A 14,689-nucleotide genomic window follows, 5' to 3' on the forward strand; every position below is an offset into this window, starting at 1 on the left:
GAAGCAACGTTGCTATTCTTCCTGGCAGAACTGAAAAAACAGACAAAGCAATAACACACAAGACATAAATGGACACAAACATCATATAAAATATGGGGTTTCCCCTCAAAAGGCAGTAAAAACTATTACGTAAGCAGGTTACTCAGACTTTCTTGTCTCTTTCTATGGTAAGAAGATAAGCTAATCTGTCCATGTTTGAAAAATGAGGTCAGAAGAATTCAAAAACAAACAATTTTCCACCTCTTCTTATTTGAGAAGAGGTAACAAGAGGGTCCAATAACTGAGAGAAATGCAAGGGGAAATGACCACTTTGGCTTGCTACTGAACATGATATAATGTAATTTTCTCTCAGATGTATGCATAATTCATGATTGGCACAAATTTAATGCAATCTAAATATCAGCAAGAGCTTATGGGCTGTTTTGAAGTGTATTGTTATTTTGTAAAGCATCTATAAATAGAAATATACATTTAGAAAATAAAATGTATTTGTTCATTTCATTGGCCTAAGTCCAACTGCTAATCCCAATGAGAGTTGATCCCACTGAATGGTAAATAATAATAATAATAATAATAATAATAATAATAATAATACTTTATTTATACCCCGCCACCATCTCCCCAAGCGGACTCGGGGCGGCTTACAGGAGGCTTAGCCCAACAACACATCAATAAAACAACAAAGCAGTAAGCAAATAAAACAATACAATTAATATAACTCACATATAGACAATAACACAAAAAAATTTAAAACCTATGGCCAGGCCAGATGTAATAGATTAAAATTTTAAAATAAACACTGGGCGTGAACAGAGGTAGGATGTATCTAAGCAGGAGGGTTTTAAAGGATAGTGTACGGAGAGCAACACAACGGGTAGTTAAAGTGCTTCTGAGGACATTTTGCAGGGAATTGGTCAGAGCAGGGCACTGTTTCCTTTATTCAGGGAAGGCACACTGATTCAATGGTTATACTCAAAATGGTTGTACTGATTCAATGATTATACTCAAAATTGGGACTAGCAATTGCTATATATTTATAGGTTCCTTTTTTAACCAAAATTCCTTCCAAGCCACTCACTGAATAAAAAAAAACTAATACATACCTGTACTTCAGGTGAAGTGCTATCCTGAGATAATGTATAAAGTATTCCGACACATGCATTCAAGTGCTGAGAAGAGCTGATTCCTCCCAGATATTTATAGAGTGATCCAAGGGCCAAAGAATGTCCTGTCCTTGATATAACATCTCTAGCAGATTTTAGCCTAAAATTTGTAAGGAAACATATTCCAAGCATGACAAGACAACTATGGAAAACCAAAGAGGCAGTCTCCAACTCTGGGAACTTTAAGAAGCAGCCTGCAGCAGTCATACAGCATTTTAGCACCATTCTGAATAAGGAATGGCTGTAGAAATAAGATGCCTGTGTTTTTTGCATTTACCAAACATCACTCACCAAATAAATTTGATAACAGACAAGAATCATGGCTGTTTTTGTTATGCCCACAGAAAAGCTGGGAAACCTCCTTATGACTGTTTAATGAAGAGGGGATCACAACTGAATGGGAAACCCCGAAGGATTAGCTATGGATCCCAGTAAGATAACATTCAGCCCCAAAATCAGAGGTTCCCCATATTTTACCTGGCTGATTCAATTTCCCTAATATTTGACTATAAGAGAAAGGAGAAAAATATACATTTTGTATATGTATATATTCTTTATGTATTGTTGAAGGCTTTTGTGGCCAGAATAACTGGGTTGCTGTGAGTTTTCCAGGCTGTATGGCCATGTTCCTGACATTTCACCCAAATTATGGCAGGCATCCTCAAAGGTTGTGAGTTATATTGGAAACTAAGTAATGAAGGTCCAGGGTGGGAGAAAGAACTCTTGTCTGTTGGAGACAAGTGTGAATGTTGCAATTAATCACCAAGGCTTTGCAATGCTAATTAAGGTGATTAATTGCAACATTCACACTTGCTTCCAACAGACAAGAGTCCTTTCTCCCACCCTGGACCTTCCACGGATATATAAACTTGCTTAGTTTCCAATATACCTCACAATCTCTAAGGATGCCTGCCATAGATGTGGGTGAAATGCCAGGAGAGAATGCTTCTGTAACATGGCCATACAGCGCGGAAAACTCACAGCAACCCATTGTGTATAAAGGACTGCAGTTTGTTGCAGAAAGATTCTATGGATATTGGAACCCTACCTAAATAGGCGCAATCTACTGAGGAGAAAAGGAAATACAGAAGCAGGAACAAATAATATAACAAAAACTAAATGATAGGAAGTAACTTACTTGTCAAAGCTAATTTGTGCCAATCCAGCAGTGAAGGTGCTGTCAGCAACGACCTGGGCAAGTCGGGCTAGAGATTCGGCAGCAGAACATCTCAGAAGTGGATTACTACTTTCTAAGGCACTCATCACTAAGGATAAGGCAGAACTTCGGATTTCTTCAGAACCTAAATTCCCCTTGCAACTGGCTAAGTGCTATAACAAAAAATTATAATTTTGAAATTGTCACTAATTTTTCTTTTGTTGTCATCTACATTAATTGTTAATGATTGCACAACACATTTCAGAGAAGTTCTTAATTTTTTTTTAAAAAAACTATGGTACATTTCATAATTATGACATCTGAAGCTCGCTTGCTGAAAGGTTGGGGAAAGAAGCAGTTTCCCTAAAAAAGAGATAATTTCTCTAAGAAATTCTTACCTTCAGAACATTAGAAAATGCTGACATAATGTTTTGTTGCACTATCTGTTGTCGGGATCCTTTGGTTTGTTTTATGGAGGTCAATATCTGTTCCAATATCTGAAGCCTTAAACACACACCAAAAAAAAAATTGGGAAAGGAAACAAGATAAAATATTCTGTCACTTATTCTGTAAAAGTCATCAGATATTAGAAGGTTCAGGATAAAACTATTTTCTTAATGAGGCAGATTCTCAGATGTGAAATTTGCTCCTAATATTTGCTTATGTTCAGTTTCTTCTCCAGTTGAAAAATCATTTGGGATATTTTAGATTTTTCATATTTTCTTCATATTTTCTCCTATTTTGGCAGCATATTATTCATACTCATTGGATGATAAGAACAATGATAATGTACATACATAAAATATTAACAAAAATTGCAACTATTTCTCCTGTCACTTTCAACAGCATTTCTTACACCAGAGTAGACAACTTTAATAGGCTTCAGCAACTAGACACATGATAAAGAATGTGAAGAGGTGATTCTTAGTAGCTAATTTCACAACATCAGCTAACTTGTCACTGGAAATTAAAATAAAATAACTGTAGAGAATTATTATTATTACTAATATTATTATTTTACCTTTGGGGCTCTGCAACATGGGAAAATATTACTCCAAAGAGACGGGTTGCTGCATTGATAATGGATATAGTTGTAGGTAAGGGCTTAGGCACTGAGTCACTATCTGCAGCTCTTTCGTAAACTGAATGCGGATCATATTCTAGGCTTCCACCAGCTATACTATGGACTAAGAGCAGCTGGAAAGACAGGAAAAAAACGCAATTGTCACCACAGAAGAATAGTTGTTCTTCTCTGATAGTAAAAATAACTGCTACAGTATAAGAAAATACCTGCTCTTCAATAAATCTGTGCTCTGTCTCCTGTAATGTAGGACCAAGTAAGGCAAATTCATTCTGATGAGAGAGAGATGGAAGATAAGCAGCAGAGGCTGCCATCTGGTTATCAGACTGGGTCAAATCAAGCACAAGTTCTTTGAGAACTGCAGAAAAATTTCCTGTAAATGATGGGGGTAGAAGAAAGCTATTTTTAAATAAAGGTTGTATCTAAAATATTATTAAGAAGACATCTGAGGATTAAAAAATGTGATTTCTGATATATATGCTTGTTGGAAAGATTATGAACTGAAACAATTTTAATAAATGAAGAATGTTACATTCCAGCAAAACACTCATATTAAACATTCTGACTCCCAAAATATGCTTTTTAAACCCCACAGTTTAGAGATATGTATCACTATAGCCAGATATGACTTTACACAGAACAGGTGCAGCTGGTGCACTAGTTTTAATGATTCAAATACACTGCAGGCCACAATCACAACCTGGACATTCAAACTCAAATCATAGTCCAGATATATGCCCAAGCTGTCAATCTGAGAATAAGTTGGAATTTGTTCACACACATCTAGTCCATTCCTGACAGTAGAGACTAGTTTATCACAGAAACAACTTCCTTTGAATCTGCAAGAACGGAGAAACAGAGTTGTGTGTCATCTATATACCAATGACACTAAAACCCAAAAAGCAGGATGACATCTCTCAGAGATTTTATGCAAATACTAAACATACAATGCAATGGTTCTATGCAATTAGATTTATGTTCATGTAGTTATTTTGAACAGTTCCGTAATTAAGGATTCTCAGATATCAAAACAAAACCCACTAGACATTTGCCAATAGAATGGAAGAGAGAAAAGATATTTTTTGGGGGAAAATATCTTGCAAACTATTTCACAAGAAAATACATACCTTCATATGTCTTGGGAGGCAACAAAGTAAGCAATTCATAAAGTCTTTTCCTATAATTCACTGATGATGGTTTTAAAGGATTTCCATAGGTTTTATTTAGAGAAGGAAGCCTTTAAAGCAAAAAAAAATCCTTAAGTTGGACAAAAAAAAATACCTCTACCCAATAAAATTCAACCATAGTTTGTTTTAGGCCTTATCTGAAATTTACTATCTGAAAAGCCTCAACAAATGCAATTCACTACATAGCCATCAATATCTATATTTATTTTCAAAATATAATTTCCTCTAAGACTTTTTTTTCGTGTCAGGAGCAACTTGAGAAACTGCAAGTCGCTTCTGGTGTGAGATAATTGGCTGTTTGCAAGGACGTTGCCGAGGGGATGTCAGGAAGTTTTTTATGTTTTACCACACTTGTGGGCGGCTTCTCTCATGTCCCCACATGGAGAGCCGGAGCTGACAGAGGGAGCTCATCCATGCTCTCCCCAGATTTGAACCTGTGACCTGTCGGTCTTCAGTCATGCCAGCACCACCGCGGGCTTTTCCCCCTAAAACTGAAACCAAGTGGTTATTTGATTAGTACTAACAAAAGGAGAGCTCAAACTGAAAGGAAGGTATTGGCACAGCCAAGGGGGCATTTCCCCCACTATAACCCCTATAAACCCTACAGTACACTGGAAAAAAGATAGACCTAGAATGTTGAGCCCTAGATGAAAATAAATAAATAATAAAAGGCAGAAGGGGAAATGAAATGCTCAGCTTGAATTTAGTTTCTAATTGCCTAGATCAGGGGTGGGAACATCTAGCCCGCAGGCTGTATAAGACCTGCAAAGTAATTTGGTCTGGATCCGTGGCATTAGCAGCTGTGCCTCCTTCTTGCTCTACCCCCTCCCCTTGCTTGCTCTCTCCTTCTCTGTGTGGTGCAAGCTGTTATCAGCCCTCTGAAGCAGATGACTTGCCTGCCTCCAAGGGGTTTCTGTGCCTTGCCTTCCATCGCCCCGCCAAGTCCATCCCCTCCTTCCTCCCTGACTCCGGTTTTTCCATGCCAAGGCCGGAGCTGGTGCTGCCTTAACCACAATCATGGATCCCACAAAGCTGCGAATGCTCTGCAAATGATGTTGTTATACATATCCAAATGGTCCTTGGCAGAAAAGGTTCTCTACCCCTGGCCTAGAGGAAGGCATGGATGTGTATGAGGAACAATGCACTATTCTTCTTAGTATGTGAGGATACACTGTAACATGAAATATTGTCCTAAACCAGAGCTATCCAAAGGGCTGGTCTGCAGACAAATGTTGATCTGCAAACTATTCACTAGTAAGTTTCCATAAAAAACCCCACATAGTTACACAAGTCATACATGGTTTGGATTCAGGTTATCTACAGGGTCACCCTCTCCTGTACAATCCTCACTGAACATTTAGATCCTGGGGGGGGGGGGGGGGGGGGGCAGCTACTTCAGCCTGCTAGAACCTGACTGACAACCTTCACTCAGAGGACCTTTTCATCGGCTGCCTCAAGACTGTGCAACAACCTGCCAGAAAAGATCCAACAGCTAAATGGGTTGTCAGAATTTAAAACATATCTCTTCCAGCAGGCCTACCTACTATTAATCATGAATTTTAAACTCATGTCTTGTGTTCACTAAAGTTTAATCTTTGTTCTGTGAATTTTAATATATGTATTTTATAGAAATACATTTTAATGTGTGTATTTTATATTAATTGTGTGTTTTTATCTTTGTTGTAACCCACTTCTAGCCACAAAGAGAGACAGGTAAGAAACAAAATTATTATCATTAGTAGTAGTAGCAGTAGTAGTAATATCAGTAGCAGCAGCACACTGGGTATTAAAAACGTGCCATTTTCCCACATCAGGGAGTTTGAGAAGTATTATCCTAAACAATAACATGTGTATATACTGTATTTACTCGAGTGTAACGCACTTTTTTTTTTTGCCAAAAATTGAGCTGCATATTACAATTGATGGTACATTAGAACTGTGCATGTAAACCTGTCTGCACCTCTCATTCAGGTCAGCAAACTCACCAGCCTCTGTCTGACAGAGGGCTGAAGTTTCCCAGCTGGCCTTATTCATACAGCCTTCAAAACTTTCCCACCATTTTGAAGGCCTCCTGAATGAGGCCTTAGTTGAGAAGCCACCGCTGCTGCCCATCCATCAGGCTAAGGATGGTAAGTTTGTCAGCCTTGGCTTCCTGGATATGTGCTGCTTACCTTGCTTGCTAGCTGTTCTGACTTACTTAACAGGCAAACTTACTAAGTCACACATTACATTCAACAACAACTTCTTTTCTGTAATGCACACCTTCAAAATTGAGGTGCACATGACAATCGATGGTCCATTACAATCGAGTAAACACAGGTATAATTTTTATTTGATTTTTTTTTTTTTGGCTGTAGCTTCCCCAGCATGAAACCCAAGGCGGTTTACAAAGACTAAAAACAATAACAAAAACAAAAATAATACTGACAAAGTTAAATCCTTACAAATGAGTAAAGAATGTTTTCTCTCCTATGAAAGTCATTTCAGAAACAAAATTACCAAGTTACATAGTTTCTGCATCAACTTGAATCAGCACAGCTGCCTTCAGGACAGTCATTTATTTTGGAATATGCGTACACATCTCCTTGAGCTGCCAAAAATACAGGTCTGATAGAGATCTGACTTTCAGGACAGAAAAATATTCCATGTTTTAATTTACTATGAAATCACAGCTTGAAATTTAATTTTTATATAAAAATTCCAAGATTAATAGAATTTCACTTCAGTTAACCACATACACTTTTAATACTCACAGTGTCAGTAGATCAATTGCACATGGGATTGGAGGAAGCAATCTTTGAATAACTTCATCTGTAAGGAGTCCTCCACAATGAAGAATAAAGCTTTTGACAGCTGAAAACAAAGTAAAGTGACTATAACAAACTGAACTTTTCTTTTTATAACAGCTATACACTTATACCTATCATATTCTTTCCTGATTTGTAGTCAATGGGCTTCACACAAATCTATCATTTGCCACTTATATGACCCATAAAAGAAAAGATTAACAAATGTTATCAAAACTTCTGTCATGGATAGAAATAAAATTATTAAAAAGGAAAGACAATTCTTGGTAATACAGGCTGAGCATCCCTTATCTGAAATCCAAAATACTCCAAAATCTGAAACTACCCATATGGGTGGCTGAGATAGTACAACTGTGTATTACCTATTGTGAAGATGTACACAGGTACTATTGAAAGTATGACACAAATATTGTTGAAAGCGTTTTTGAAAATTCAAACTTAAATATGAAATATCTATGAAAAATGCCACCTACCACAAAGAGCACCTGCACGGCTTTCCAGTGTTACTTGCCAAGTAAATGAATCACCTCGGCTCTTCTCAGTTTCTAAATCTTTAGAAGATAATGGGAAGGCACATTTCCACAACAGTAGCATCCTTGGAAGATGGTGCTGGACAACTGCAGGACCTATCATTTATAAGATATGGACATTTTCTTATATAAATTCTATCAAAGACAGTATTTTGAAATCAGGTGTAAATTATATACAAATACATTTATTAGATTTGCAGCACAAATATCCTGATGTGCATGAATAGGAATTGTGGCACCAAACTCCTTTAAAATTAACAAACATTATCAGCAATGACATTATCGGCAATGTCTTTATTTCTTTTTATTTCTTATAAATAAAGATGGTGGTGATGATGATGATGATTATGAAGCCACAGAAATCCAAGAAAAATCTAGAAATCTTAAGAAAAAAATCTTCTTAAAATATGAGGACAGAATGTCCCCAAATTTGTAATCTTCTTTTCCAAGAGTACTGGATTGTGTTCCGTGACTTCCTATCACTGAGAACTATGAAAAGCAGAATACTGGACTCAATCGTCTGGTTTAGCAGAGATCTTCATTTATTCAGAAGTAAGTGCTTAATCTATTGTTAAAGGCTTTCATGGTCGGAATCACTGGGTTGTTGTAGGTTTTTTCAGGCTATATGGCCATATACCACTACCTCTGAGGATGCTTGCCATAGATGCAGGCGAAACTTCAGGAGAGAATGCCTCTAGAACATGGCCATGTAGCCTGAAAAAACCTACAACAACCCAAGTGCTTAATCAACATGAGTCGCTGGATTAGAATGTGGCATATGTGTCTTCTACAGCTGCTTGTTTGCATTATATTTACCATATTCTAGCAAGCACTTTTAATTTGTGGTTATAACAGTGTATTGTCATGTAAACTAATAATAGTAATAATAATAATGTAATAATAATAATAACAGCATAATAACGTAATAATAATAATATAAGTATTCTTGGTAAAATAAATACATGGTACCAAAACATGAGTATATGACATACATACACTCATCAGATCTATTTCTTAGTTTTGAAATAACTACACTAGTTACGATGTAAAATAAAGATGAACAATTTATGTAACATGATGTATTACTATATCTTTTTTTCATACAAAATTTGGGTTTCTTCAATAACAGAATTTAAAGGGTGCTGACAGAGATCTAAGCACAGTATTATCAGCCGTCAGTGATGGCCAAAAGAAAATGTTAAAATGGCTGATTCATATGTTACTACAGAAAGTACACAGACTTAATACTGTATATGTGGGCTACACAAATCTTTTCCCCAATTATAACAGTGAAGAATCCCAGCAGACATTTTAAAGACCCATGCCATATCCAGAAAAAAATAGAGGCATCTAAGGCATTTGATACCTTAAAAGGCAGATTTGGAAACCTGCCACAATTTCTGAATGGCCATCATTTTACTGTAGAAGGCAATACATCTAGACTTGTGATAATGATTTTATTTTAAATACCAATTTAATTGTATTTCTATCCAGGCTGGATGGGAGAACTTATAAGACAAAATGTTACAATAAAAATGGGATTTCCTTCTTGTATAATGCAAAACAGAACTTCCTACTTAAATACTGAGACAGTAACAAAGACAAAAATATACAGCAATATCTAACATTTCACCTAAAAATACATAAAGACAGGATGGTCTCACCTAGTGTCATGAGGGCAGCTATCAAAAGCCACCCAGACTGCATTCGTTGTATAGAAATACGACTGTTTTGAGATGCAGAACGCAATAAATCTTCAGCTACTGTCATAATGGCCTAAGTAAAATAAAACCAATCAAGTGTATTAAAATGGAAAACACAAAATTCAGTAACTTTAAATGGAAACATACATATTCTGTCTATATATGAAATAGCCTCCGTGAACTTGAACAGAAATATAACCATAAAAAGGAAGAGTCTGCCATCTGGCATGCTTCATGGCCTTCAAAAGGGCGGGTATAGCAGAGATATCTGAATCAATCAAGTTAAAAATATACAGGAGGCACCTTGTTATTCCAATAAATCAAGGAAGTTCTTGAAACCTTGGGGGCTATAAAACAGCCCATAAAATAGAGTCCAACTGATTCTAAATGTATAAGATGATCCCATGGAAAAACTCTAGAGAAGTGGTTCTCAACCTGTGGGTTCCCAGATGTTTTGGCCTTCAACTCCCAGAAATCCTAACACAGCTGGTAAACTGGCTGGGATTTCTGAGAGTTGTAGGCCAAAACACCTGGGGATCCACAGGTTGAGAACCACTGCTCTACAGTCTAGTATTAACCAACACCGGGCTTACTGTTTTCCCCTTCACCGCTCAACTGACATTAGATGTATTTGAAATGAAACAACTACGTAATGTAAAGCTTCCATAAGTAAACAAAACATTTTGAACTGTCTAGAAAACACTTGTAAGCCTTTTCCAAAATGCATCCTGGGATATCCCCCCCCCCTCCCAATTTCCATTCTGGTAGCAAAATGTACAAATCTGTTATTTTTTAAAAACATGCCAAAGTAGCTGAAAAGGTAGGCAAATCTACTTTTCCCTTTTCTTTCTGTTTTGCTCTTGACAAATGCTCAGTAAGTGATTCCGAATACAGATGTTTACTTTGTCTATTATAGAGAAGCATATATAGTTACAGTAGCACCACCTAGACTAGAATCCCATTCTTTCCCAGACCAAGCTGGACATGGTTGCATTAAACACAGAACTTCTGTCTTTATCCAGCCATCCTTCACCATCTTCACAATATCACTGTTGCAAAAATACTTCTAGAAGAAAAAAGGGGCTGGGCTGGGATCCTAAATAAGAGTTTGTTAAAAAAAAAAAAAAAAAAGCTTCTTTGTCAGAGGCACTGTTAACAAAGGCATGCCTGTACCCCATCTTATTTAGGCTGGTCTCCCACCCCACACTGCTGGAACTGAACAGGTAAATGCATCTCAGACCAGAATGCATTTCCAAGAAATGGACACGAGAAGCAGATGTCATCCAAGAAAGGTGTCTGGAATGCAACCAATTCCAGATTCCGGGAGGCATCAGTGAAAAACCGTAGGGCAAAACATACACATTCTTGGCTTTAAACATTCCTGTTTCAAACCCATACAGTCAACTGATCTGTGAATGCATTTCTAATTAGCCATTTTAAAAGAAAGCATTTCTTTGGCAAAGCTGAATGGTTCTTTCTTCCATAGTCGAGGGACACAGACCCAGATTTTTCTCTGCTGTTTATAAAGCTGTGATACTTGTGGGAAAGTGTTGAGCTGTGATACTTTGCCAGTTTAAGCCAAAAGCAAGCCAAGATAAGAGTTGGGAAACTTGGAACGCTTAAAAATAGTTTCACCAGCTCTTAAGACGTCAAACATTGCCAGTCCTGAAAACATGGCTTGAGACAAGGATTTTCCTACACTGACTTCAGTCTCTGATTTTGAAGCAGTACTGATTTATCCTTTTCTCTACCTGTGTACTCCTTTATGAAACAGTACACAGGGAGTCCTCAAGTTACTAACAAGATAGATATTGCAGGTTTGTTCTTAAGCTGAATTTGTTTGTAAGTCAGAACAGGTACATTTTTAAGTTTAACTCCAGCTATATTTATTTATTTACCCTATTTATATCCTGCCTTTCCCTATCCTGAAGCAGATTCAATGTCATAAACACAATTCCAAAATTAAAATTCAAGATTAAAAATTAAGTTAAAATTAATACATGTTAGATATCTATCTATATCTATCTATCTATCTTTCTATCCTTAGGTACCCAGTGATGCCCAGGTTATCTCTTCTGCAAAGATAAACATAAAAAGTATTCATTCATTGTTGGGTTTCGGATTTTAAGAATGGGCCCTTTAGAAAATGAGTAGGAATGTGGGTAAACTACAACTTCTATCATCACATGTCATTTTTCCAACCACACCAGTATTCCAAGTTTGGCATGTTGGGTATGTGTGCCAAGTGTGGTCCAGAGTCATCATTGGTTGCATCCACAATGCTCTCTGGATGGGGGGAAGGGGGTGAACTACAACTCTTTAAAATCAAGGTAGTTTCCCTCCAAACACTGCTAGTATTAAAAGTCGAGTATGCTAGGTCTGTGTGTCAAGTTGGGTATGCACCCACAGATTGGTCTAGATCCAATGTCATTTGGGTTCACAGTGCTCTCTGGGTGCAGGCTGAACTATAACTTCCACCATGGTGCTTCAGTACCTTCAAACCCCTCCAGTATTTTCTGCTCATCACGAGAGTTCTGTGTGCTAAGTGTGGGGCACATCCGTCATTGGTGGGGCTCGGAGTGCTCTCTCAATGCAAGGTGAACTACAACTCCTGCCATGTTTGGTCAGTCCCCCCTCTCCCCAAACCCCGACAGTATTTTCTGTTGGTCATGGGGGTTCTGTGTGCCAAGTGTGGTGCAGATGCATCATTGGTGGGGTTCAGATTGCTTTCTTGATATTTGGTCCAGATCCGTCGCTGGTGGGAGTCACAGTGCTATCTGGAATTTGGCGCTGCATTGGAAAGCCATCGCTCACAAATTATGACTTTTATGTATTTACAGAAGAAGATATAGATATAAGTTTAGGGTTATAATAATAATAATAATAATAATAATAATAATAATAATAATAATAATTTGGCTTGTTTTGGAAACATCTTTTTCTCATAATAACTCTTTCAGGAGTAAATTACCTTCCCTTCCAATTAGTAGATTTCTCTCGTTTCCTGTTGTCTCAGCCCTGTTCCTAACTGTGAGTTGTTTGTAAGTCTGATGCATGTAACTCAAGGACTACCTGTATTCAGCCTTATACTGACCCTATCTGTGAGTTGAGGAATGATGATCACACTTTCCTAACATTACATTGAGACATTTCCTAACATTACATTGAGATAACATTTAAAGTTATCTAAGCACCACTGGATTTTAACCTTCTTAAAGAATCATAAATTCATTGAGTTGGAAGAGACCACAAGGGCCATCCAGTCCAACGTGCCGCCATCCAGAAACACACAATAATTTTTTACAGTTTATCTTGTTTACTTGTGTTATACTACTCAGTGATTTATTATGTATTTAATGGCTGCCACTTTTGTAATGAGCCATCCCGAGTCTCCGGTGGGGAGATGGGATGGAATACAAATAAAGTTGTTTTTACGGTTGCCATTGTTGTTGTTGTTGTTGTTATAAAAGCACTAGTGACAGATGGCCATCTAACCTCTAAACTCCCAGAGAAGGTTTTAAAATCTCTTAATGCCAGGATAATAATAATAATAATAATAATAATAATAATAATAATAATGTATTTATATGCCATCCTATCTCCCCAAAGGGACACACTCTTAATTGTCTATGAAGGGTGTACCTCAGAGCTATATAAAAAGTGAACTCATCAACACATCTTATGATATATATGTGGAATAAATAAATCAATACGAAGTGTCCAGTTTAAAAAGAAAGAGGTCTGCTTCACAGAACACATTAACCCATTTGTTGAATTGAACCACCTGGTGATTTCTACCATTGCAAAGTTTTGCAGACTACTATCTTTATCATGCACAAGCATTAGCCGCTCCCTGCAGAATTCTACAGATATAAAAACTAGGCAGCAGATAAAGACATACTTAAAATCAATACACAGACTTCGTTCCAAAATACTACTAACAACAGTATGTTGAATTTGCAACTAGAAAAGCACTTTTGATATTAACATGAATAAAAAGATGCAGTTTTAATCATTACCTTTCCCTTGCAATGTGGAATTCCTAAAGTACACTGTTTTACAGTTCCCAACAAAGCGGCAATAGCAAAGCTATAGCCAGTCACTGCTTCTGGGGAGGATTTCAGTGCTGTGAGTCTCTCAACACAGCGATCCAGAAGTGGGGAGAGAAAGCAAGGCAATGCTACAGCAATGCAGCGAAGACACCATGCTGCTGCTAGCTGAACAGAAATGCTGGGATGAAGGATAACAGATATAACTGCATCCAGAACTCCTGGAAAGGCACACAAAATTGACAAAATTAGCATACTTTGAGAAATGACTTCTGAAGAATAGGAATATTAAGCAAGCTAAGGAAAATATTCTGTGTAATATGTCCCAACAATATTTTGTCTTGGTGTTGCTCTTTTTAATCTATGTTTTTCTCAAGTTCAACATTTTGGAAGATTTTTCTTTCTGTACAAGCATGGTCCCCCATAGTTCACATATTTGCAATATTTACAAACACATGAACACAGTGAGAAAGAGAGATAAACAGGCAGATAAACAGAATTTGTCCTTTTCTTTACAAAGACAGCATTTTAAAAACCTTCACATTCCCAAACTGCTGATCCATTTTGGGCAGTTTTGGGAGTCATAGGAAATTTGTGCGGGGGCCACAAACTTGAAGGTTACTCATAGTCCTGAGGTCATATTTTGGTGTTTTACTTTTTGTTGCAAATCCACAGCACACTGAAATAGGCCAAATTATTTACCTGCATTTTTATAGTTCCAGCCAAAGGTGCAAAAATTGAAAGATACATTAACTCAAGCACAGAAAACAATTACCTGTACTAGAATCTTGCAATACTGGTGCAGCAGTAGTTCCTAAGCCATATATGATGTTTCCAAGCTCTTCTAGGGCACATATAAGCATATTCTGGCTAGCTATCACATCTGTTGTCCCAACTCGAGTTTCCACATTACAGTCACTTCTTGCAGCATCTAGCAATATAACAGAAATTAATGTATCAAATAATTATTAGCAGGGGAAGGGGAAGACGGGCATGTAAAATATGCAGTACAA

At 37.2% G+C, this 14,689-nt stretch overlaps 1 protein-coding gene across 1 annotated transcript in view; it reads right to left on the reverse strand.

The window, feature by feature from the left end:
- The window catches only part of HEATR5A (HEAT repeat containing 5A), a 74,970-nt gene that overhangs the window by 38,168 nt on the left and 22,113 nt on the right, over positions 1–14,689 (reverse strand). Inside the window, exons 9-19 of the mRNA XM_067462871.1 lie at positions 14,452–14,607; positions 13,647–13,897; positions 9,589–9,700; positions 7,868–8,020; positions 7,341–7,440; positions 4,528–4,637; positions 3,610–3,773; positions 3,341–3,516; positions 2,718–2,823; positions 2,302–2,492; positions 1,104–1,263 (exon numbers count right to left, since the gene is read on the reverse strand). Of these exons, the coding sequence (XP_067318972.1) occupies positions 1,104–1,263; positions 2,302–2,492; positions 2,718–2,823; positions 3,341–3,516; positions 3,610–3,773; positions 4,528–4,637; positions 7,341–7,440; positions 7,868–8,020; positions 9,589–9,700; positions 13,647–13,897; positions 14,452–14,607 (1,679 nt within the window). The remainder of the gene's footprint in view (positions 1–1,103; positions 1,264–2,301; positions 2,493–2,717; positions 2,824–3,340; positions 3,517–3,609; positions 3,774–4,527; positions 4,638–7,340; positions 7,441–7,867; positions 8,021–9,588; positions 9,701–13,646; positions 13,898–14,451; positions 14,608–14,689) is intronic.

The sequence above is a fragment of the Anolis sagrei genome, chromosome 1 (assembly GCF_037176765.1).
Source record: "Anolis sagrei isolate rAnoSag1 chromosome 1, rAnoSag1.mat, whole genome shotgun sequence".
Classification (NCBI taxonomy): Eukaryota; Metazoa; Chordata; class Lepidosauria; order Squamata; family Dactyloidae; genus Anolis; species Anolis sagrei.